We start from the raw sequence: 27,134 nt of genomic DNA on the forward strand, positions 1-27,134 counted from the left end.
CGAAGTTTTTATGTTGATTCTCTATTATCTGAGAGCATAATTTCAAGTCCGTTCAAGTCAAATCATCGTCTTCCACATGGATCACTAACGTCATGGCTCTTCCACAATTCACCGCCAGAGCATGCTAGAGTAAGGAGTTTATGATGGTGAATTATTTGTGTTGTACTCTGTTTTTGTACGTACTAATTAATGTAATTTTCGTAGCATAGAGTTTAGAACGATTTCAGTACAGTGTTAGTGGGCACGTAGTGTTTGGTCGGTTATAAATTGAATACATTGCACCAACTGTCCTTTAAGATGAAAGTGTGTTCTTCTAGCAGAAGTAAGGCGGTCATGGGCTAATAGGTAACCGTAACATAAAGCCGTGCAAATTGGTAGTGGTAATGTAGGCCGTGTATGGTGTGTTGATGATGCTAGGTAAAATTGTATTCGTGTACCGGTATGAAACCATATAAACAGACTATAACATTAAGTGCTGTCACCAGTGTTCATTAATGTATTGTAATACACGTTCGTGTGGATCACTGTATGAACAGCCCCCACTAGGTTAGAGGCAAACATTACTCTTTATTTTTAGGGCTTATGTGCTAGCCCTAGCCCATGTCAAGAAATCTCATCAAGGAAGTTTGGTCAAATTTAAAATTAAAAATACTGTGAATTATATAGTATTCGAGGTTCTCACAGCTGTGAACATCACGAGTTCTGAATTCTTGGATGTAACGGTGAGTATGTAGCCCCTTGAAAGGTAACCGACATTTCGGAGGTGTGTCCCATCTGAAACGTGTTTACTTTCAACGGACTACATGGCGCTATATCCCAGAAGACAGAATTCTTCAAACTGTGAATTGTTACTTGCAGCAGTTCCATGAATATACCCATTGATTTATGTAGGAGATAGGGCCTAAATGCATGTTACTTGCTTTTGTCTGATTAATATACCTTTCCAGACGAAATGCGACACAAGACACAACTGTTCCTGCTTTTGATAATACTGGCGTTGGTGGATGGGAATGTAAATCAGCAGGATGCTTCAAAACCAGGACGTGATGAGAGACGACGAAGCAAAGAAGTGTCTAATGCTGAAGATGAACAAGAGGAATTTATATATTCAGATGGTATTAACAGTATTCGCCCAAAAGCTGTGAGAATTGTCCCTGTTCCTGATCTTTCAAAATCAGAAGACAAGTGGAAAAGTGATGGTGTTGAAACTGGAGATGTTGATCCGGAATTACTGTCCGAACCAGCGAAATGGATCCAGAGGATGATTGCAGAAGTAGAAGGGGCAGAAAATGAATTGCTGGATGAAGGAGATGAGGAAAAGATTGATAGGGAAGATGAAATTGAGGATTCTGCAACAACACAGCCGCCAAGAGAGCTAACACCTCTGGAAAAAGAAGGTCAGGAAAAGTATTAGCAACTTGTATAGAGAATTCCAGTGTATTCGTATAAGGGGTTAAATATATGCTCTTGAATTTGCTGTATTGCCTGAGTATATTATTTGTTAAGAACTTTTGACAAGTAGAATAATTTTCCCAGCTTAATGTTTGAATCTTGCTTAGTCATGCTGAAAATATTTTTTTTTCGATCCTGCAAGTGTAATGAGAGCATAGGCAGTGTAGCGACTGGCTATAGGATGGACAACCAAGGGTTCAGAGTTTGAGTCCCGGTAGGGTCAAGAATTTTCTCTTCTCCATGTCATCCAGATCAGCTCTGGGGTCCACCCAACCTCCTATCCGATGGGTATGGGGGGGGTGTAGCAGCTAGGGCATGAAGCTGACCACTCACCTCCAGCTAGTGCCGAGGTCAAGAAAACATGGATCTATACATCCACTCCTCCGTACACATTCATGGCATAGTGCTTAATTAGTTAAGCACAGGGACAACTTGCCATTTTTACATTTACAAGTTTAATAGCAGAACATCACAAAGTTATATGCTGTTTATGATCATATATTTTTCATAATTTTTGTGAAGTTCCCCCATAATCATTGTCTTTACCATAAATGTGAAAACGGTAGTTGTAACCTTTAAGCAGTGTGTATATGGGAATGTCGTCATGTTGTGTTGACAAGAATTGCTTAGGGCCTCCATACACACACACAGTTTGGCCTTCAGTTTGGCCTGCACAGTTGAAGACTGAAAGGCACCACTGTCTGTGGTGTGGCCAGTCGGCCAATTGTTTGGACTGTTGGCCTGTAGGAAACCCATCAGTCCATCAGTTCTACCTGCAGGACCGTAGCACGTGACGTGTGCGACTCAGCAATATAGGTTGGAAGACCATGATTGTGGCATGAAGCCTGCCGGTTTATCTGCGTGTGTATGGGGAAGGAACGGGAGAGGACAAACTGTGAAAGTTTTACCTGTAAGGTCAATCAGAAGGCCAAATGTGTATGTATGGGGGACCTTAAAGATTAAATTTATCATGAGGAACATGGCCGTTCAGCTCTAAAGTCATACCTGAAGGTCATTTAACTGGGCGTTGTGAACATGTACATTGCTGTTATCTTTTGCTAATCTTTCTTTTTTGAACATATTTATCAGATCCCATTGTCATCAGATTTCAAGTGCAGATAATTGAAAGTTGGAATTTGACAGATTCTTTAGTATGATCTAAGGAATGAGAAAGAAGTGAAACTGCTTCTTACTTGATACCATGTAGTTGCTGAAGTAATGTTCAAAAATGTCAAGTACGTTTTGCACTGATGCATTGTTCACCTTTAGGATTTCAGTCTGTAAAGTTTCCAAAGTTAATGGATTATAGTATTTCTGTGGACTGTCTCTTTCAAGTTTCCACAGAGATACAAATCACACACATTCAGATCTAACAAATCTGATGGCCATAGTCCACTACTGCTCATGTGTTCATCAAAAATTTTTGTGGAGCCCACATTGAATTTTCTGTGATGAGCGGTGGCACATTGTCCTACTGACAGTATGTATACTATTAACAGGAAATATTTTTTTTAGTTCTGCATCACAGTTTGATTAGGCTCAAACACAAAGAATGCTCACAGCTGACTGCTTGTGGGAGTAAACATGCATTGATTTAAAGAAATGAAGTGAAAACTTTATCATGGCAGCAGTCTTGCAGCAGACACTGATTGTACCAATGCATGATTCACTACATGCTTACCGCTGACTGGCTAAGCAAAAGCTTAAACAGAATGCAATAGCTATACCAGCATTTTCTACTAAGAAATGAAGAACCGTGCCATCCTGTATCAAATTGATTATTTTTTAAAATAATCGCATAAGTTGGCTATTGACTTTGTAAATTTTGGGGGATATATTGAATCAGATTCATATCCTCTTGAAGTAGTTCTGCCATGTTTAATGAAACTCTTGGTTGAACATAACTAGTTTAGATTTACATCTTTTTTATTACAGCCCTGGATCTGTATGAGAGTGGTCTTGCAATGTTGAATGTAACACGTCCAAATAAGCTGGAGGCGTATCAGTTTCTGCAGCGAGCAGGCAAGTTGGGTCATAGCCAGGCAAGAGTCTTAGTTGCTTGGGCACAGCTCCTGGGTTCTCCCATGCCCCAAGACATTGAAGCAGCGAAACAAGAATTTCAAGAATTGGCAGAATTGGGTGTTCCAGATGCACACATGGTAAGTTCAGTACTTAAAATCATCAATAGATGAAGTTACAAGCCTGAAGTTTTTGATTCTTATGTCATCGTAAGAATTACTGGCTGCAGACAAACATTTCCTAACATAAATTCTTGGTCCCAAATTAGATGCCAGTAATACTTGATAACACAGTTGTTTTATGAATAATTTTAGTATATAAGTTATGTCAACATGGGTCCAATTCTTAGTCATTTTGAAGCTACTGCTGAAAGTCTAAAAAAAAGACAAAGACAACTGTTTATTAAGTCATTTTATTTGGTTAGTGTATTAGCTGGAGGTGCGCGGTACCGTAATTGGTTGAGGCACTGTGCTACAAGCTGGAAGATCATGGGTTCGAGTCCTGATGAGGTGGCTTTTTTTTTTCCCTCCCCCCAATTTACTTGATCCTTCCAGCCTCACAATGGTGGTGAGGTCAACTCAGCCTCTAACAGAAATGAGTACCTGGAATCTTCCTGTGGGGTAAGGGGCGGCTGGTGTGTAAGGGTGACAGTCTTTCCTCCATCTGTGAGTCAGTTGTCTAGAGAAAATATGGGAGCCTCAATGTCTCATGACCCAGTAGGACTTCACAGCCTGTTACAGGGATAGCTTTACCTTTTTTTATCTTTCCTTTTATCATATCAGATATACAAGAATTTTTTTTAATAGTTATCCTTGCTAGTCATTCAACTATTATGGAGATATGGATGTCATTGCTTTCTGGATGGTTGGACTGTCCCATTCAGTTTCTGTACCTCTTGTGAATGGATTTACTTTTTGATCTGACCTTCCCATCTTTTATCAGTCAGTCTGTGTTCAGCAGTCTTGATTATAACTATGGATGTTTGTTTATTTTGTTAGTATATGGTCATTTGGTGATTTACTGTGAATGTTTCTGAGAATGAGAAATATACAGAAATTCTGACTAAGGGGTTTCTGCATCATCTAAGTGTAACTTCATTTGTTGTTCCTTTATTGGTCACAATTTCACCATATGTTTCAGCCTAAATGACCATCTTCAGGTGTACATGTTGTTGTAGTTCAGGACTCTGCTGTTCACTGTAATGCTGTTTTCTTTCCCCCTATTGTTTTTTAGTTATATGGGTTGCACACGATTACTTTTGGTTTTGTTTGGTTTGCTGGTTGTAGCTGCCTTGAGTGTTCTTGCTGGGATGGGTCTGTTTTGTGCTGTGGTGGCTGACGACAGTAACCAACTGCAACAACTTCTGTGTGTGATGCCACAGAAATTCTGATGATAATGTTGCAAATAATGTTCAGCCTCAGTTTTTAGTGAATATGTGGTGTGATCGTATTAACAACTGACCAGTTGGACCATTTATTATTGAGGGATGTATAACAGCAAACTGCTACCTTAGTTTTGTTTAGAATGAGCTACCATTTTTTTTAAAGAGGTTCTTTGTTCACATCTAAACGTGTAACTACAGCAAGATGGCATTCCACTTCATTACAATCCACAAGTAACAGAATAATTGAATTGATGTTGTGGATATCCTTGGATTGGTCGTGGAAGACTGGAGGGATAACTTTCTATTCACCACACCTCACTCCCTTTCACTTCTTTGCTTGGAAACACATAAAAGAGTTAGTTTATCAAGATAAATCCCAGACAACAGATGAACTGCTTCTTTGTATCATGGATGCTCCTGCTTCCATATGGAACAATCTTGAGGACATACAAAAGGCAAGTTCCCCTGTAAAATGAGTTGTTTTGAATAGCAACTAGCATTGTGAATTAATAAAATAAAGTTTCTGTTTAGCTGATGATATAACCAAATTAAATTTTTTAGTTACTAATTTTCTTTGGCTTTCCTGAAACCTACAGTCTATTTTGTTTTTGAGAGGCTTTTGATATAGGTGTTTCACTGTAATTCATTTTATACACATTGACACAGGGTTTGGGATTCCTCTATGCCAGTGGCATTGCTGTAAATGCAAGCCAAGCAAGAGCCATTGTTCATTATACATTTGGAGCTATTGGAGGCAGTTCATGGGCACAGATGGCTCTGGGTTATCGGTACTGGTCAGGAGTCACTGTTGCTGCAAGCTGTGAGAAAGCCTTGGACTTCTATAGGAAAGTTGCAAATAAAGGTGAGTTCAGTCTTCCTTGTCCTTATTTGTAGTTCGTATATCATAATTTTAGAAAATTTGAATGTAGCACTGAAAGAAGGTAGTACCCAGAGGGATAAATGTTAGATAAATTTGGATAATGTGTCCAAATAATGGATTTATATACGTGTACCACAGTATACATGGTTCCTACATTCCTGTGAAAGTCACATAATAACAAAATTATATAAAATTAAAAGACCTTTTTCCTTGAATTTATTGTTTTAAAATGGAGATAATATTCCCAGGTCAATATTTTTCAATGGTATGCTCAGTGACTGTGGTCTTATTTTATTTGAAAATGGAAAAAATGTTATAAAAGTATACAAAAAGTATTAAAATCATGTTAGATATTCTGTTGTGTTAAAAATGTTCTTCCTTTAGTGTTTCCACCTTTATGTGTGTTATCTATCAACTAAGCCTCTCTATCAGTATCTCTTCACCAATGTCTTCGTCCCCAGTTTCCCCTGATGTTCTGCCTTCTCTCTGTCATCTATATATTGTTCCGATTTTGATCTCATGGTCATTTTCCTTTTAGTTTTGTGTCGGGATATTCTTTGGGATTCTTTGTCCATTCTTAAAACATGCCTTTTATATTTTATTTACTTATCTTCCAAGATGTTTATCTTTCAATTCCCTTTGCTTTTTTTTTCCCCTCCACACACCTTAAAAACATCATCTGCTTTACTCTTATCTTTCTTGGATCATATCCATGTTTCTGCTGCATATGATAATATGGGAATGTAGTGAGATTTAAATAAATATATTTTAATCTTCAAATTTTCTATTTCCAAAAGTATATCGCTAGCTAATTGTTAAAATTTTCCAGCATTTTTTAGCCTGCTCTTGTTCCTTAAAAAAATAGCATATGTATGAGATCAGTATGCTCCCTATGTGTCTGTCCCTCCAAATTTCAACTTATGAACCAGCTGGCCGATTTTCAGGAAAATTGTTATGAATTATATAACATTGGAGATGCCGCATTCTGCTTTTTAAATTTCTGCAGTCAGTAACAATAATGTGGCAGACACATGAACTTGTGAGGCGGAAGCAGCAGTAAATGCTGTTGAAGTTGAGGTCCTGAAATGATGTTTGGTAATAAACAGATCTTTCAAAATATGCAGCTTTCATTAAAGTAGCTTTATTTTTTTGTAAAATGTAAAGTGATACAGTGGCCACACAAAGTCTATTTACTTTCAGTATTTTAGTGATAACTAATGAACTATTATAGCTAGGCGTTTGAAATCTAGTATGGAGATAGATTATAAATGTACCTGCACATCATTTAATATGAACTGTTGTGTGTGAATCAGAAATTACAAAAATGACATTGGTGCAAAACTTGGATGTCATATCTGGTAAATTGAATGTAAAATCTTACGTAACAGGTGCTTCACCAAACTTCATAAGTAAGAATGATAATAGTAATAGATCTGTATAAATAGATATCTTTGTAACAGAAGCATGGGCTGTAAGAGTTCTGCATGGGACCCGCTGTTGTTTTGTAGTTTCATCTTGTACTCTTCTGTACATTGTAAGTGTTCATAACTTTCTGTCTGGTTTGTTTCATGATTTTATTTCAACTTGTCCTTGTCTCCTGACCTGTAGTTTATTTTTATATATGTATATATATCCAAAATATCATGTAATCATAAATCTTTATGCTCCCCTATGAAATTTTATTTTTAAAATACTTTTGTCGATTTTCTGTTAACTGTCATCTTCACTTGTGATAGTTTTCAGTACTGCACAGTATTTTCCTTTAGTTATTATCTCATCTGTTACCATGTACAATAACATAGGCAATGAAACATGTTCCTGTCTCTAATTCATCTCATGATTTGAAACCATTTGGGTACTTTGTCATATATGATCGCACTGTTTTAATATATAGCATAAATGTTCTGTCATGTTACACTACAGATCCCCCATATTATTTAGTTTGTAGACCCATTTCACAGTGGTTCTTTGAAAATTAATCCCCTCTTTGGACATATTCCCGCTCACTATCCTTGCAGCAGGTGGATTCATCAGTATAAGGAAAGAAACATGTCCACTAAAATTAATAGGCATAATGAGGTGCACAAAACATTGTCCTCATATTTCTTGCTACTTGACAGTTGCAGAGGAAGTTTCCTTGTCTGGGGGACAAGCTGTACAGAGAGTCCGCCTATTGGAGGAACTGGAGAATCCTGGCTACAACTCCGGAATCTTAGACAATGATCTGATAGAGTACTATCAGCTGCTGGCAGAAAAAGGAGATGTACAAGCACAGGTCTGTGTGTGTCTTGTCCCTTCAGTATTTGTATTGCTCCATCTTTGCACTCATTACTTTTAATAAGACATCAGAATAGCCCAGTCTTGTTTTTGTTGTAAATATGCCATTAGTAACACAAGATTTGTGTGACTGGAAATCTGTGCAGTGGGACAATAGGCCTTACAAGTTCTGTCCAGCAGCACAGTAAGTTGGGCATGGAGGTAAGGGCCATTTTAAGATTGCACTGAAAGGAGGTTGGGAGCAATTGGCTTGTACTTGTAAACTGTGTAAAGTTTGTATCTCCCTGAATTCTTTCATATTTGCAGTGAATTTCTGCTACATATTTGGAGAAAGTCATAATTACAAAGACAAAATAACGCCGTCCGATGTGACTATTTAAGTTTTGTCATTTCAAGACTCATCACCCTTACATGTTTCGATCCCTATGGATCATCCTCAGAGGGCATCAATACTTTCTTGGAAACTACTATTACAATAGATGTTAATTATATACACATATAATGTCTGAAATGCACAATGTACACAGTGTTCAACCTTTCACATTGAGCATTTCAGACATTATCATCATCATCAGTAATGTGTCAGACAACAGGTCCACAGTCTCTTCCAAAAAAAATTCCTCCACTTAATGCGATCTAGAGCTTTCTCCTTCGAATGGCAGTATCCTCTTCTGTCCCCAAGGTCATCCAGCATCTTACATCTTCTTTCTCGTCTTCTTGTCACTTCTATCCGCCCCTCTATCTTTCCTTCAATAACTTTTTTAGCAGGCAGTTTCTGTGTAAAACGTGATCAATCCAATTAGCCTTCCGTTTTCTCATTTCATGTAGGATATTCCTCTGCTCACTGACTCTAATTAACACTTCTTCATTTCTCACATAATCGGTTCAACTGATCTTCTCCATCCTTCTCCAACACCACATTTCGAAACTTTCCAGATGTTTCTGATCTACTGCCCTAAGTGTCCATGTTTCAGCCCCATACAGAGCTATGCTCCAAATGTAGCATTTCACTAGTTTCTTCCTCAAATTTAAGTCCAATTTGCTGGTAAAAAGATTCTTCTTCTTGCTAAATGCAACTTTTGCCATGGCAATCCTGGATTTAATTTCACTAGTACTCCTTCCAGACCTTATATGTGTATATAATTAACATCTATTGTAATAGTAGTTTCTGAAATAGTATTGATGCCCTCTGAGGATGATCCGTAGGGATCGAAACATGTAAGGGTGATGAGTCTTCAATCGATAAAACTGAAATAGTCACATTGGACGGTGTTATTTTGTCTTTGTAATTGTTAGTGTGATGGACCAGAAAGAAACAAATCAAATTCATAATTACCTTTATAATAATTGTGCAGTACATTGGTCTAAGTGATGTGTGAAATGAATGTTGAATGTTGTCCATTGTCTTTATTTTAAGGACTTGGGTGTAGGCTGCATATGCAGAGAAAGTGGATACAATTAGCCATTTGCAAACCTGTATGTACTTGTAACGGTGTGTGTAGGTTGGGCTGGGCCAGCTCCACTATCAGGGTGGCCGTGGTGTACAGCAAGATCACCAGAGAGCTCTTCATTACTTCCTTCAAGCAGCAGATGCAGGAAATCCAATAGCCATGGCGTTCTTGGGGAAGGTTAGTGAGTGTATGTGAAGAATGTTTGTTATTACACAACATACAGGGTGTTTCACGATTTTAGGGCATAACTGCAGGAGGTGATTTCCTAGGTCTTTGTGATCAAAAAAGTTCATATAAACATGTGTCCGATTTTGGACGGTTACGGAGTTATGACCGTTTTAAACTCAGAATAGAAGGTAACGATTACTGACAATAAACGGAACAAAATAGTAAACCAGCATAATACATGATACATTTAAAGTATGAGTGTAAAGTTAACTTCGTGAAATTACCTTTAATTTGAATTTATTGGTGCTTAAAGCTGATTTTTGAAAATGCCACCGTCAACTGCAACACAGGCTACCGCTTGGTTGTGAACCGCGCCGGACATAACCCCCCCCCCCCCGCCTTAGGTAGCTCTAAAGTGTCGAGATAACGAGAACGCTCTGTCTGTAGCTGGCTAAAAATAGTGACCCGCCAGCTGACAGCCACACGAGGCCGTGTATGGGAATGAAATAACGGTCATAACTCTGTAACCATCTAAAATCGGACACATGTTTATATGAACTTTTTTATCACAAAAACCTAGGAAATCACCTCCTGCAGTTATGGCCTAAAGTCGTGAAACACCTTGTATATAACAGCTATGTGAAATGAGTTATTTAAGAAGATAATATAATATAAAGAATCACACTGTAGCTTCCATTAGGCGAGTACCAGAGGATTGCTTTTAATTTTTCTGTTGCCTCATTATTTACTACTTTGATAATTCTGTATATTTTGGTTGTGATTTTTGTGACAGAAGCATGGTTTATCCAGTTTGTTCTCCATATTCTCTGTTGACAAATTTGTCACTGACATAATCAGCCTAATTTTCATTCCTATTCATTTGTAGCCATTTATTTCTTTATCATGCATAGACTTTATTTCACTATTTACACAGTATAGTGTATAGATTTCTTCTTTCTTGATCCAAATTGCAATGATTCTCTATTTTGAAAAGTTCTGTCTTCTGGGATGTGATGCCATATTGTCTGTCAATAGTTGACCTGTCAGTGGACTACATGATGTTATATCCCAGAAGACAGAACTCTTCTTAACCACTGCTGTGAGAGCCTCAGATTCTTAACCAGTTTACTGATCACTGTTTTCCTATTCTTCTGATCTACCACTATGTATTTGGATATTTAATAATTTTACTGTAAAGCTGTCTTCTTTATTTTTAACGCTTTATTTCTTTTTAATGGCATTAGACTGGGAGAAATGATGAAATTTTAGTTATATTTAATTTCAAGTCTAAGAGTATAGATTGGTGTCAGGTACTGTATCAGATAAATGCTGCTCTCTGTAATGTAATGTAGTCTGTAATGATTTGTGTCCCGACAAATCAAATGGATATATTGTTAAAAATATGTTCACTGCTAACCTTGGCATTAGAATTACCAACAGTAATTATCATATCACTTTCTGTCTTGCTTGAAACGCTATATAGTTGTTTGGAAATGTCATTATTTATTTGATTTCATTCATTTTGTGCATAAGTACCCAATATGATTAAGTGAAATACAGAGGTTTGGTTATAATTTCGATTATTTGTGATTGTGTATAATACAACATGAAGTATTGCATATAGAAATATTAGGCTTAAGTATCATTAATATACTGATATAATTATTTGGATAAACTTTCTTGCTATGAGCTTATCTGCTTCAAATCCTTTCTCAAATATTTTGGATTGCTTCATTCTTTCCCTCCCTGGCAACAAAACTTGCTGGTCATTGAAGAGTATGATCCAGTTAGGTCATCATTTATCAGTTTGATGTCCATTCATACTGCTGGTTAAACTGAATATAAAATCTGGATATGCAGATATATCTGGAGGGCAGTGACATCGTGAAGCAAGACAATGATACTGCGTACAAGTACTTCAAGAAAGCTGCTGACTTGGGCAATCCAGTGGGGCAAAGTGGCCTGGGTCTCATGTACCTGTATGGCAAGGGTGTGGATAGAGACTATGGCAAGGCCCTCAAATACTTCTCACAGGCAGCAGATCAGGGCTGGGTGGATGGACAGCTGCAGCTGGGCAACATGTACTTCAGTAAGTGTCTATCTTTGCTACTTTATACATTGATTAATTTTGTAGAAACCCATACATAACCACAAAAATAAAATTCAACTCAGAAGACTTAATATGTGCTACCTCTATAGTCCAGAATACAGATATTGGTTATAGTTGGAGCTGGGAAAGCATAGTCGGCATAGGAACTGGCTGCAGGCTGGATGACTGAGAGGTCAGAGTTCGAGTCTCAGTAGGGTCAAGAATTTTCTCTTCTCCAAGTCGTCCAGATTAGTTCTGGAGTCCACCCGACCTCCTATCCAGTGGGTACCTGGGGTCTTTCCTAGGGGGTAAGCTGACCACTCACCTTCAACTAGTGCTGAGGTCAAGAAAATGTGGACCTATACATCCACTCCCCCATACACCTCCATGGTATAGTGCCTAATTAGTTAAGCACAGGGACGACTTTACCTTATTGGCTATAGTTGTGATGTATGGGGTTGGTATCACATATGGGATTTTGGAATTTTCTCTTCATCAAGTTCAAAACTGTTCTGAAGCCCACCCAGCATCCCATTCTATGAATGATAATGCTCCTTTTCCTAGGTTAGCATGTCTGTGTAATTTGTAGTTTTCCTGTAGACCATACTGAAATATTTTCTGTGTAACCTTCTTATATATCTAAATATAAGAGCATAGTAGTAGTGCTGTGTACTGTGCCCATAGTCTGGGTATGATGGATTGGTCAAGTGGAGTATGGGTTGAGCCGTCGCCGGTGGAAATGAAGACTGCTTGAAGATGTAGTTTAAATCAAGGCGTTCATTATATCCAAGAAATGTAATAACTAGACGAGCAGGTGAATGCGTAAGGCTGTTCACACAAGGCATACTTTCCCCTAACTGACAGAGTACCGTCTGCAAGTACTAAACGTCATATCAAATCAGAGAGAAAATGGTTTGCGACTGCTACGGACACAGTATTTATACAGATTATTTGGGGTGTTGCCTAATGGAAACTTTCCAGAATATTCCACTTGTTTATGAAATTTTATCTATTTGGGTATTTTCCCATGTCTCTGGTCTTTACTAATGAATCCTCAGGGTTGAGCATGGAAAGTTTAAGAGCGAGAGTATCAATAGTTTCCCTCATTTTCTAACATCAAAACAAGATAATTTTGATAGCTTCAAAAATAACATTGGTGAAAGTCCAAGTTACAGTACTCCACTTGTACAGTCTTTTGTTGAAAGTTATTACATATTCTTCTGTATTAATTTATACAATAATTCCATATAACATAACAATTACCCTTTACAATAACATCATAGCCTCCATATACAACAGTAGTGCAGAACTACATAGACCTCTGCAGTGCAATTTACCAAATGAGAAATTAGGAAATTGGATCCTTTTGAAGCTTGCAGGGTATAGAGAAACTATTTTAGCACTTCAGAGTGGCTGTTTCTGGAACAATATATTAAATGTTAGATTATTGTAAGTTTCTCATGATATTGTATGTACCTTAGATGGAGTTACATCAAATTCTATACCATTTTATGTTCTAATGTTCAGGTGGGTTAGGTGTGCGACGGGACTACAAGTTGGCCAACAAGTATTTTAGCCTAGCGTCTCAGTCGGGTCATGTTCTTGCATTCTACAACTTGGCCCAGATGCATGCAACAGGCACAGGCATGATGCGTTCCTGCCCGACTGCTGTTGAGGTAAAAGATCTCTGTGTCTTATTTGTTCCCAAAATATATCTTTTTAAAACAGTAATGGCTACAGTACAGTGCTTTCCAATTAGACCTATTGGTGTTTCACTGGCATTAAGAAATGGACTCTATCTTTTCAGGGTCTCTCTAAATATCTTCATCTCTTGTTTCATAATTTATATATGTATGAACCCTTTTTTTGTGGTGGAGGGATCATATGGGATCATATTCAAGCTCAATTGTATTTTTTTTACAGTTTTCTATACTGTTTTATAACATTTCTTTTGGTAAAACTGGAAGTCATATGATGCATAACATTGAAAGTTTAATATCTTATGGTTAGTCGTACAATAGGAAGCAATCTGTGAAGTTTAATACATTTTAGTACACTGTGATACATATTAAAATAATTGAACTTTCAGTTGTAATTTTTTTTTAATCTTTTTCCATACAAATACATGCAGTTCAGAGATTACTGTAATTTCAGATGTGATGTTGTGTAGCTTGGTGGAAAGGTAGCACTGTTTGAGAGGACTCTGTTACCTTCACTCTTGACCAGAAGATGGGTGGAGCAGGTTCCTCTGAAACATTGGCATCTTTCTACCAGCCTACATAGTGTTGCAGTCCAGAAGACAGAAATCTTCATATTCTGTGATGAGAGCTTCAAATCTTAATGTTTCCCAGTTCATTTCAGTACTGAATTAAACTTTACTGTGTTTTCAGTTTGGGAAATAAAAATTAATATCCATTGTGTGAGTATGTCCATCAGTTTAATAACATTAAAGTTTAATGCCTCAGACTTCTAATATCATTTTCATGATGCTAAACTTTCATAATTCGTAATAATGGTTATTGATCATACAGAAATCCCTTGGTTGAAGAAATTTATACATCCATTATGTTAAAAGGAAGTTTAGATTATTTGAATTTGTTCAATCTCTAAAGTTTAAAGAGAGAGAAGTTGAATTTCTTCGTTGGTAACTGTCAACACATCGAGGATTTAAATGAAAATCTGAGTTAAGAAACTAAATTGAAAACTTACTTTTTTGGTCATTACATTTCCTCCGTATCAGATGTAATGATTTCTCTGCCAAGACTTGTCATTGCCAGAACCTTTTTTGTAGAACACACTGTGCCATGGAAAAGTGAGGAAAGTAAGAAAATACTTGAATACTTTATTAGACCTCTTATGGTTTAAATTTTGGTTGCTGGAATTGGACTCCCTGGCCCTAGAAGTAAGAAAATATGTATGAATATGCTTTTACTTCATAAATGGTATGTATATTTATATGTGCATATTATTTAGAAAATCAGGAAATCTCTTTTTCTCTTCTGTTTGTGTAAAATATTTCATTGCAGCAGCAGAGATCGTGCATGGTTCCATGTTCTAGCTGTCAAGATAATATGATGTCTCTCTTAACACATTTGCTCCACTACCTAAGTTTTGTCACTTACTAGTGCATTGTATAGGCTGTCGTATCCTACCTAGGCTGGATAGTAACATGCTTTGACAAAATATTTCTCTTTTAGAACATATTTTGAACACTTTTTTTTTCTTTTGTTACTAGATGGTGCTTGTAGCTACCTTTTACTACTCTTTGGACATATATAGATCATTTACTATATTTCTTTACAATTAAATACTGCAAACTGCTAGTATACTACCAAAAATAGTTGAAGTGGAATGTAAACCAGCATTAGAGTTGCAAGGAGTAAATGTGTTACCAAGAAGTTTCACTGTACCATGGTCAGAAATCTGTAGAATTCATTATAGCTTCTTCATTTTTAACAGGTGCTGAACTATTCTGTTATCTTTTGATGAAATTTGAAACGTGCTTTTCATTGAACTTATGTGTTGTCTTATCTATCTCAGGCTATTATAAAAATATAAATTTTGTAAAACAGTTATTCAAGAATGTAGCAGAACGTGGCAAGTGGGGTGAAAAGCTGATGGAAGCTCACATTCACTACCGAGAAGGTAGCTTGGATGAAGCATTTGTCACGTATACTCTCCTGGCAGAGCTTGGTTATGAGGTTGCCCAAAGTAATGCTGCTTTCCTGCTGGATAAAGGTATGTTTTTGCAATTTGGACTTTTTTGCCTTAGTTGTTTCACTGAATAATGGTTGATGCCTGCTTCATATTTGGGAAGTCCTAGCTTCAAATCTTGGTGTGTAGCCCAGCCATGCAAACTGAAATTTTATATGATTTTCGTCAGCTCGAAGAAGTTGGGGATAACACTTTAAAATGTGCCATAATCACATCTGCATCCTTCCCAGTTCATCATTAACAGTCATCCTTATATGATTCTATGTAATCTACACAGTTGGAGAAGTGTCATTAAGTAAAAGGTATATTTATCTTTGTGCATAACTGATCAAGCACCTCACCATGAAGATGTATGAGGGAGTGGAGGTATAACTCCATCATTCTTGACCTTGGCATCAAATGGAGGTGAGTGGTCAACTTCATGCCCCAGCTGCTTTATCCCTGGGGAAAGATCCTCTTATACTCATTGGATAGGAGGCTAGGCGAGCCCCAGAGCCAGTCTGGATACTGTGAAGTAGAGAAAATACCTTGCCTCTGCCAGGAATCAAATCTAGGCTGTCCAGCCTGTAGCTTGTCACTATACTGACTGAGCTATCCTGTGTCAAGCAAATTATTTCAGCTCCCCTTTTGCTACCCTTCTGTATTTCTACAAATGTGTCCTCTCACAGAAGCTAGTAAATGATGTAAGTAATGCAGATCATTATCTAGAAAAGTTGAATATGAGCTGTATTGTTTGGCATACAGCAAAGCAGATGTTGCACTTTCTTGAAAAACATTGCCCCATTCATCCATATTATTTATCAACTTGTATTGATTAATATAATGTCGCGTATTGGCTGTGTGATGCAACAAGTAACTTCACACCCTTCTTGGATCTAGCGAATTTATTGCACACTTTTATCCACACTCACACAATTCACAATTTCATTGTCCCAATTACTTCTTCTGCTGTAAGTGCAATAGCAGAAAAGTTATCACAAAGGATAAAATTGATAATTACATTAATCTGTGGTGTTGAAGACTGATTAGGAAGTGGTTATTCTTATCTACAAGAGTATCGTGTTCATTCTGTATACAGTCCAAATGTATGCTGCAACCACCATTAAGAATCTTACAGAAATTACTTAAAATGGCTTAAGCAAAGCAAAAGTTTCTGTTTCTTGCGCTATACTCTAATCACATTTTTTAGAAGATGATTGTTAAAAGCAGTTCATAGTGTACATACTTGAACAAATTTTTTTAGTTTATTTTTTTAATAATATATTGGTTTATAGTTGCATTTTGTAACCGCCCCCTTTCTATCTTTGTATTTATTTGCCGGCTTCAGTAGACCACTTGACTTATCAGGATCATGTTACGGTAATAACTGAGGCAACGGGGAAACTGCATATTTAAAGCCAGTCCACTGCTAGAAATCAATGACGCTATTTCTGCTCTCCACAAATTGTTTATTCAGAAGTGAAATACTATAACTTCATTAGCAAGTACGGAGTAATATGCCCTTTTATTACTATCAGAGATTAATAAACCAAATAAAGACTGATAAATTTAAATAAACTTGGAGAGTGCAGCCCAATGATGTCTGCCTCCGACGAATTCAAAACGCCAAGTTCTTTGAAGACGCCTATCCTACAGGAGCGTCGCTTCATCCCCTGTATAGGATTTGAATCAACGGCCTCTCTCCCAGACAAGAATAGTTTCCTATTGGCTGATTTTAACTGGCCAAATCCATCATTCAATCAGCACTAGACAGTCACATAACGAACTTTGAGAATAAAGAGATCCAAAGATATAGAACCTGGTACCTCACATTTGAAAGCGGTTATTTCTTAGTTTAAGGTCCAATTACACCCTTCCAAAGACACTTTTATAACAGCTACACTATCAGTAAAACAAAATTTACATCTTCGTAAAACTACAGGCTTGCCTCCCGTGGTGGCCTCGTCCCTTTCCCGGTCACCCAAGCTATAGGTAACAAAACAAGGCAGTTGTTTCTGTCCAGATGCGAAAAGCAAGTCATAACATGCTAATGAATCGGTCTCCCCAATAAATCAGTCACTCTACTGAAATGGCTAAAGGGGACCATAGCATCCCTTCAAGAGTTGTAAAAGGTTTGGACTGTCACAATTTGCATCTCTGTGGAGTTCCTATTAAAATCTCTCTCTCTCTCTCTCTTGTATGCATGAAACATCTTGAGAGCAGATAAATCAAGTTTGATTAAATTCGGTACTGGAACATTTTATGAAAATTCTGAAACTGTGACTGATAGATCAGTTAATTATTTAGAAGAGTTCAGTGTCCTGGGATATAATGACATGTAGTCCAGTGAAAGTTAACCAGTATTTCAGAGGAACATATCGCCTTCATGTTAAAAGTCAAAGAGAAAGCAGTGCTAGAACCAGCATGAAACAGGCAACAGTCAAAACTGCATGCTGCCTGCTTCATGTGACATGTTATTCTGAAACTTCACATAACTTTCAGCAGACATATTCACCACCACTGTGAGGACCAAAAATCTTGCAATTAATTGTTTGTTTATGTATTTTCTGTTGCTGATTTAAGTGTATAAAGCCTTTGGCTTTTAACTCATAATGTAAATTTAATTTATTGTCACCTATTTTTTTTCTTTTTTTTTTTATTCTGGTTCGTTGCACTAACAAGGCGATTAAAAATTAAGACAGCTGCTGTAGTTGTTAAAAAATTTAGATATTTTATCCATTGTATTTTATCAACATTATATGTATATATTTTAACCTTCAAAAACATGTTGTAATAGTGGCTTCCAATTGTATTGATGTCACCCTGAGGATGGTCTCTAAAGACCGAAACATGTAAAGGAAGAAGCACTGAAATAAGAAAAATCTTTACTAGTCACACAGGACGGAACTGTTTAACCACTTATGTCACCTATTATGTTTGTCTTTTTCTGCATTCATTCACTCACTCACTTGTGGAGCTGAGCCCTCTTGAGAAGCTGCCAATTGTGCAGCTACTCAAGAACTTCCCAGCATTTTATGGAACCCAAAGGTTCATTACCATGTTCACAAGAGCCCTCCAATGGTCCCTATCCTGAGCCAGANTCATGCACTTAGACCAATTATTGGTCCATTGTGCATCCCCCTTTAATTTCTACTGTCGCCATACCCTACTGGTACTGGTGCGTGCTATCAGCCCCGTTCAGCCAACGAGGTCGGCCGTCGGTACCTGATATTTCCCCCGTATACCAGAGGCATTAGAAACTACTTGGGTGGGAAATTGTTGCCTAATTTTGCTCAGAGGTCTCCTAGAGACATGAGGATCTTTTACATGCCGTAAATCTTTGACATAGGACCTATGGCTTAAAGTCCCTCCCGGAGGACTTGTTCCCTGAATTTTTCCGCCCTTAAAAATTAGTTAGAATATTGTCTCTCCTTATAGTGTTTCTTTAATTACTATTACTACAATTTACAACTGTAATAGCTTTGTGTATGTAAATCAGAGCTTACTTTTCTAAATAAACAGAACTTCATGTGAACCAGTTTAGGTTGGTAGTAGACAGAACAGACAAGGTAAAGATACCCACAAATAAAACTATTGATAATTGAATTGCTGTACGTGAGACCCTGTAGTACCTGTCATTCTATTGAACTATTTTCTCTGTTGCTAACCAGTGACGTTACATTTCTACAGTGGTTCATAGTTTATTATTACATACCAGTTAGGTTTCATTCTGTTATTAAAAGACTGCAGACTCCTTCCCTCACAAGTAATGCTGGTATTCAAATTAACAGTAACCATCCACATTGTAGGTGATGTATCCTTATTTGTGGAACGAGATGTGTTTGTGAGGGCACTCATGTACTGGCGCCGAGCGGCAGCCCAGGGCTACTCTGCTGCACAAGTGAAGCTGGGTGACTACCACTACTATGGACTTGGTACACCTGTAGACTATGAAATGGCTGCCACACATTATCGGCTTGCATCAGAGCAACAACACAATGCACAGGCCATGTTCAACCTTGGGTACATGCATGAGCAAGGACTAGGAATGCAACAGGTCTGTTAATTTGTTTGGTCAGGGAATGTGAACTGATACTTAGTCTGCTTTGTCGTTCTTTGCTTGCTGTACATCAAGTGGATATAAGCATATTGTATTATCCTTTCTCTGTGTTTGTGTGTGTGTGTGTGTGTGTGTGTGTGTGTGCACGTGCGCGCGCATGTATGGATGGGAGGGGACGTGTGAGAATACATGTTCAATGTGTAGTCTATGCCTCTACCCCAGTGGATGGATTTTTTTTTCTTAAAATGTGCTATGAACATCATCCCATTGGAAGGTGATCCCCACCTTTAAAATGTTTCATTCTTTATCAGCTATTTTGTAGGTTTGTGTTTGTGTTTGTGGGTGCATGCATGCAAAACTTCACCAGATCTGTATATTTTGGTGATGACTGATTAACCAATGTGAAATTTGACAGGGAGGCAACATTCAGATTCAATACATGAGCCATTACAATTTAGAAATTCTGCTGTGTGAGTTTTTGTGTATTAGTTTTGAGGCAAAGTGGAAATATGTGCAGAAATAAATCACAAAATTATTTAATTATATTATATGAATAATAGGTAATTAGGCATCTTATGTTCTGCCTAAAACTTGTTAAAAATCGATTTTAATGTAGATATATCTGACAATTCAAAATGGCGGATGTGGTTATGGGTATTGACAAAAGTACAGATAATCAGTATGAGCTTCTAAGTGGTAAGAATGATGTGAATCATATTAATTGTGCATTACTGAATGTAAAACTTCAAACTGTGTCACATGAACTGAAATCTGCATGACAGATTATCACTCTTCTACACGATGATATGAACACTTTAAAGGGAGAATTCATGCAAGGTGATATGTCAAGAAATATGAGTCTGACGAATGTACATAGTTGGTATAGTTCGCTTGCGGACTACAGGCCGTGGTTTTTTTTTAAGAAATTTTGAAGTAAAAAGCTATCCTTGCAACAGTCCACTGAGTCCCACAGGGCTGTGAGATGTCAAAATATGATGGTTATTACATTTTTTCAGGATATCCATCTTGCGAAACGGTGCTATGACTTGGCTGCAGAGACAAATGCTGATGCTAAAGTCCCAGTGGCTCTAGCTCTCATGAAGTTGTCTCTTCTCTTCAGCATGAAATATTTACAAGAGGTGAGTGTTGCCATATGTTTTCCAAAATGATTTTAGATAAACAGGTATTGCCATCTGTAATTTGTAATTCATGCATAAATATGGATGCTTTGGTTGTTACTAGTAAACCCTCCTCCCAAGAAGACATGTGGCAATAACCTTATATAACAAAGGAAAAGGTGAGATGCTTTTTACTTTTGATAAAAATGTCTTTATTTTATGCTTAAACCTGCTCCGTTGGTTCTTGTGTAAGATGTGTTGCTGCCTAGGATATGCAAATTATAAAATTTTCCCCATAAGGCAAATGTATTTTTTAACCCACTCATTACATGTCTATGCAGAAATATTTCCTATATAAGAAGCACAATTTTAATTTTATGAAACTAAAATTTCACATAGTTAATATGTTTTCTATAGTTATTTTATTCCAATCTGCACTTTCATACAAAATTCACCCATTTAATAAGATGGTGATAGACTAACTAGTTCTCATGAACACCTGAAACTGAGTGGAATATAACACTCGTGGGAATATGACAAGCCTGTAAAGAAGTGTACTATCCATGCTTTAGCCGTTTGTTAGTGTTAAGTGAAATATTTTACTTAACTGTGAGGTATTATTTTTTAATAAGAAATTGATGTACAGTGTGACAATAAAGTTCCTGAACTGACAGAATTACAGTAATACTGCTAATGCCATCTGGCAGGGATGAATGGCAATAGTTATAGAGAAAGTTTATTTATGTGCTGTGGAAGTTTCAACTTGTTTGGTTGCTGCATATGAGGAATACAGTTGTTTTGGTGAAGTTAGTTTTTTCTTCATGTCAGAGGTTTCAAAATGAAACAAAGAACAGTGATTAAATTTCATGTAAAATTAAAGAAAACAGCTACTGAAAGTTTGAAATATTGAGAAGTGCATATGGTGAGGAATGTTTATTGATAACAAGTGTGTTTGAATGGCATAAAAGGTACATAGAAGCTCATAAAGTGAGAATGCAAAAGTCACGTGTGAAAACAGTGTTGGGTGCATTATTTAATGCTAAAGTATTATTCATTGTGAATTTGTGCCGGAAAAATAGACTGTAAACGGTAAATTTCATAAAGAGGTGATTAAGAGATTGGTCACTTGAGTTCGTCGCGTTAGGCCTGAGTTTCAGGAAAGTTCTGGGATCTTCAACATGACAGTGCACTGGCTCATTCTTTGGGCTTTGTCTCTGAGTTTTTGGCAAAATGTGGGATCCCCGTGTTATCCCATCCTCCCTACTTCCCTGGTTTAGCACCAGCTGACTTCTTATGTATTCCCTAAATTAAAAATTGCAATGAAAATGATGAGATTCAAGGCTGCTCCATTGATCCAACAGACTGTGACAAGAGAACTGAGGGCAATACAAGAAAAAGCATTTTCTCAGGCATTCAGTTTTTTGTACGAGCAATGTAAATCTTGTGTTGAAGCGGGTGTGGAGTATATTGAGTGATGTAAACAAATATTTTTTATCTTTTTTGTGTGGTATTTTATTGTTTGAGTTCGGGAGCTTAATTGTCACACTATGTGCTTCAAATTATAATTTAACTTTTTCCATCTGATAACTCATGAGGAGTAATTGTAGATACCAGATGTATTCAGGATTGAAATCTCAGCGCCAGAAAGTAACACTACTTGTGCTTTATCTCTATAGCCTCATTTGTACTGTACCTTAAACAGAATGTGTTGGCCGTACATTTTCTCTATAGGAACAAGGCTCGCTCAGTTATTAATATAGATGTAGGCTGGACAGCTCTGGTTGGGTTCATGGCAAGATACAGATTACAGTGAAACCTCACTAATTCAGAATTTGTGATAATTTGGACAACATTTTTTTCCCATACTGTGACCTTGGTAAAAACACACAAACTTTAATTGACGCAAGTAAAGAGGTTGGTCTAGAAGTAAACACAGAGAAAACTAAGTATATGTTACTGTCTTGTCACCAAAATGCAGAACAAAATCATGACATAAAGATAGGAAACAGATGTTTTGAAAATGTGGCACAGTTCAGATATTTGGGGACAACGATAACAGATCAAAACCTGATTCAGGAGGAAATTAAGAGGCGATTGAACTCGGGTAATGCTTGCTACCATTCAGTCCAGAACCTTTTGTCTTCTCATCTGTTGTCCAAAAACATAAAAATTAGAATATACAAAACTATAATTTTGCCTGTGGTTCTGTATGGGTGTGAAACTTGGTCTCTGACATTAAGGGAGGAACATAGACTGAGGGTGTTTGAGAACAGGGTGTTGAGGAGAATATTTGGACCAAAGAGAGATGAAGCCACAGGAGGTTGGAGAAAACTGCATACTGAGAGCTTCATAACTTGTACTCATCTCCAAATATAATTAGAATGATCAAGTCAAGGAGGATAAGGTTGGCAGGTCATGTAGCACGAATGGGGGCGACGAGGAATACATATAGGATATTAGTGGGAAAGCCAGAAGGAAAGAGACCACAGTGAAGATCAAGGCGTAGGTGGGTGGACAATATTAGAATGGATCTTAGAGAGATAGGATGGGATGGTATGGATTGGATAGATTTGGCTCAGGATAGGGACCAGTGGAGGGCTCTTGTGAACACGGTGATGAACCTTCGAGTTCCATAAAATGCTGGGAAATTCTTGAGTAGCTGCAGAATTGGCGGCTCCTCAAGAAGGGCTCAGGTCCATGAGTGAGTAAGTAAGTAAGTACTGTGACCTTGATAATCACACTATCACAATTATTGATCACAAACTGCCATGCATAGTGCTAGCATAGATAATAGTAGATGCACATAGGCCTCACGTTAAACATCAAGGCCATTTTTAAAGAGATTTAGAGTCAAAGCATTCTAGATCTACAAAACACAGTCTCAATAGTACTATTTTTTTTATTGCTAGTGGGGTGGGACTAAGTCCCTTGTACTGCGGCCACTTCTGGCCTCTTGTACAGCCCCAGATGATAGGTGAGGGTGATTGTGGAGCAATTGGTAGAATGAAGATTGGCAGGGGAAACCGAAGTACTCGGAGAAAACCTGCCACAGCGCCACTTTGTCCACCACAAATCCCACTTGACCAGGCCTGGGATTGAACCCGGGCCACCACAGTGGGAAGCCAGCGACTAACCACTTGAGCTATGGCATGGCCTTCTCAATAGTGCTGAGTAATTTGTTTTTTGATATGCAGTCTAAGTTTCAAAATAAAGTTTCATTGACTGAAAGGACATGTGAAGTGCATTTTGTAACTTCCATGAACATGTTTCAGCAGCATTTTAATAATTGAGACTTTCACTAAATTGGACAAATGTTCACTCCCAATTACTCCGAATTAGTGAGGTCTCGCTGTAGTTTCTTTTGCTTCACATCCAAATACCCTATCCTGTGAGTGGTGGATGCTCCCCTCCCCAACCCCTGGCCTGTATGTATGCTTTAATGGCAAAATGCACAGACAGGTGAATTTTAACTTTACACCTTTTACTCTTATCAATGCCTATTGTGTTGCAGAGCCATTGGCAGGAGTGGCTTTTGCTTTTCAATCTGGACCAGTCATTGGGCCCAAACTGGGACCTGTACCTCATTACAGCACTAGTAGGAATATTGGGCATTGTGGTGTATTTTCGACGTCCACAACCGCAATAGGCAACACAATTGTATCCTTCATGAAACATCCAGTGCGTGGAGAAGTGGTAATATGCGTCACTGTAAAGTACTGCCACTTTCTTTCAGGCATAATACTGCCGTATGGTTAGGGTTCTCAAGACTCAGAACTATTTTCTCCACATTTCAGTTTCTGTTATGGGCTGTGATGTAACATTTTTGGGTGTTTAAATTTCATTGTTCGTTCAAACCATAATGGTGGCTAGGAGCACATTTTTGTTTGGGTTTAAATTTCATACCAGGGGGACATGATTGTGTGATGTGATGATAAACAATGTAAAGTTATATCAGTTTAAGTTTATTTAAATGCTATTTCTGAATTGTTGTACATAGTTTTATCATATCACGTAGCATCGAGTGTGTTGTTATTGTTGTTATGTCTTGCTCTGTACATGAAATATAAGTCTTATATCTATATTCTAGTCTCTTATATCATGGTGTCAACCGTAGATTGAATAAGGAGATTGATATCTGCTCACCTTTTTGCTCTACATTAAAAGTAAAAGTAGAGATGTCTCTGTGCTAAGTCATGAAGAAGGATTAGGGAGTGCAGGTATAGCTGCATGCATTCTTAACCTCAGTACTATAGGTCAATGGTCAGATTGATGCTGTGACTGGTTTACTCCTGGGAAAGTAGCCTTCCACACCCATATGTTAGGAAGCTGTTTTGGCCTCTGGGTGGGTCTGAACGCTTCTTTCTCTACAGTACCCATTTGAATACTGTATGAACAGTAAAGTAATTCGTGGTTTCTTTTTTATATTTCTTTGTTTCTGCTTTCCATTTATTATGCTTTCTATACAAAGTACATAAAAACATCTTAACATGGAGGCATGCTCATTTGTCTGGGATCTACTAGCTAAAGTCCACTATACATGCTTCTTGTTAATTATTAACTTCTTATGTAACTTTACTGGCACATCATACATTGCCAACTACTTGCAGTTGGTGAACATTACAGGCATGGATGCTCTAACAATCTGCTTCCTAATAGATACTAGGTGCTGTCTGTATGCCCGTGGACTAGAAGGAGATGAACAGATTGGAAATGACCTCTCATATGAATGATTGTTATTAAAGGCATTTAAATGAGGGGCTGACAGACGAGTGGGGCATGTGGAGATGGAACAGTAACAATCCGAGTCGTCTGTGTTAAGATTTGAACAGTCTGGTAGGCTAGAAGTATGCGGCATTTCATGTTCATCACAAAACCAATTTGATATGCCTCTGTTATGATGAATTTGGTCTAATTCAGTATGCATGTTTATGTTACATTTTTTAGATCTGCTCATTCTAGTTCTCTGGCACTTTGTAATATTCTTTCTAACCATAGTCGTACCATTGTCATTTTCCTTACTGGACATCACTAATGGCAGAGAACTGGGACCAATGTAGCTTCCTTCTTCCTTGATGAATGGAGACTGACTGGTGTAAGAAGCATTATCTGCAGCCATCCACAGCTCATTGTGCACTGTGTCAATGGCTTCATCTTCTTCACATGGAATGGAATTTGTGATGTTAAGTTGACGTCCCTTTTCTAGCAAGCTGGTAGCCTGACTGAGGCTCTGTACTAATGCACTGGCCTCCCTGAGGAATGCTGCTAAGTCCAGTTTTCCCTCTATCTTCCTACTTCTCAGCTCCTTTACATCTACTGAACTCCAGCTGCGATGCAACTCCTTGTTCTCTCTCTGATTTTCTGGTTGGGAAGATGTCTGTCTGCTGCAAATAGGTTAGGAAATGCTTAAGAAGTGTACGAGGTAACAAAATATTTCATGTCTAGATATGTCTTAAATTGACATACTCTGTATGTCTAATGTTAAGTTGATTCCAAGACTTGTGGTCACACTACTGCTGTTTCATCTGTGAAGCACAGTTGCGGGCCATAGTTGTGATAAAATGTAAGTTGATGGAAACTGGGAAAAAAGTGAATTTTGTTTTGTTTTAAATCAGCTTTTGCCTAAAGAATCTGTTTTGGTATAGCATAGCCAGGTAGATCTCTGGCCTTCTGATTGTGTGAGATCCAGCCGTTATATTTGCTTCCTTTTTCTTTCATTAGAGCAATGCATTGTAGACATTATACACATGATGATTATTAAGTGCTAGTTCTAATAGTGCAGGTGGAAAATATCCATAAAGAAACTCTGTGAGATGTCTATATTAATGATGCATGCTGTATATTTAATAGGATTGTGTGAAGTTTACAGTAGGCCTGTATTTATGAAGCTGCTGATATAGTCTTAAAATTTCGTACTCACCATGAAATGTTTTTTGCCTGATAATCTGTGTGTATATTCAGATTTAGTTTTTTTATTGTTTTTAATCTCTTACAACAACATACAATATCCTGCAGTGGACAAGATGGTTATAATGCACGCTTTCTGACACATTCTATTTCTGTTGTGGAAGTTAAGTTTTTGTTACAAGGGCAATCATCATGATGATAATGTTCAGTATGCTGCAAAGATTTTATACACAATTTGCAAACTTGTTCATAAACTCACCTCTCAAATTTAGTGTACACAGTAACCATTAAGATCTTTCACTGTATTCATTTTAACTTTCTTGACTAAAATAACTTTAGCAGAAGTTCCATGTTTTAAAACATATAGTCACTGCACACAGTTTCAGGATCCTGTATTATGTGAGTTAATTTCAATGCAATCTCGGAAGTTTGGTTGGTTGTCAGATTCAAATAATGAACCTAGACATTTAAAAAGGAGAGGTAAAAATATCTATTAGCAGGACCTTCTGAGACTCATGAAAATTCGCCAGAAATTCAAAGGTTATTGAAGTGGCACATGCATGATGTTGGTATCATTTAAATGACATGTTAAGATAGTTCCTATTAGGAAACAGTCATTGTAATGTTACTATATCGGTG

The 27,134-nt window shown here is 37.5% G+C and overlaps 2 protein-coding genes across 6 annotated transcripts in view; one reads left to right on the top strand and one right to left on the bottom strand.

The window, feature by feature from the left end:
- LOC111868356 (protein sel-1 homolog 1) lies at nucleotides 1-24,670 on the top strand. 5 transcript variants are annotated; one of them, XM_023858931.2, is made up of 12 exons: nucleotides 1-175; nucleotides 948-1,397; nucleotides 3,388-3,611; nucleotides 5,522-5,717; nucleotides 7,856-8,010; nucleotides 9,515-9,640; nucleotides 11,492-11,720; nucleotides 13,248-13,396; nucleotides 15,293-15,458; nucleotides 19,223-19,470; nucleotides 20,490-20,612; nucleotides 24,103-24,670. In XM_023858931.2, the coding sequence occupies exons 2-12, from the start codon at nucleotides 953-955 to the stop codon at nucleotides 24,235-24,237; spliced, it is 2,196 nt and encodes a 731-aa protein (XP_023714699.1). In that variant the 5' UTR covers nucleotides 1-175; nucleotides 948-952; the 3' UTR covers nucleotides 24,238-24,670. The 5 variants fall into 5 exon arrangements, with proteins under 5 accessions (XP_023714699.1, XP_023714702.1, XP_023714700.1 ...); XM_023858934.2 differs by having other exon boundaries at nucleotides 1-146; XM_023858932.2 differs by having other exon boundaries at nucleotides 1-129.
- The window catches only part of LOC111868355, a 36,631-nt gene continuing 33,924 nt past the window's right edge, over nucleotides 24,428-27,134 (bottom strand). The window contains exon 6 of the mRNA XM_023858928.2: nucleotides 24,428-25,972. Coding sequence (XP_023714696.1) covers nucleotides 25,189-25,972 — 784 coding nt within the window. The 3' untranslated portion in view covers nucleotides 24,428-25,188. The remainder of the gene's footprint in view (nucleotides 25,973-27,134) is intronic.

Source organism: Cryptotermes secundus, unplaced genomic scaffold, assembly GCF_002891405.2.
Source record: "Cryptotermes secundus unplaced genomic scaffold, Csec_1.0 scaffold2065, whole genome shotgun sequence".
NCBI classification, from domain to species: domain Eukaryota; kingdom Metazoa; phylum Arthropoda; class Insecta; order Blattodea; family Kalotermitidae; genus Cryptotermes; species Cryptotermes secundus.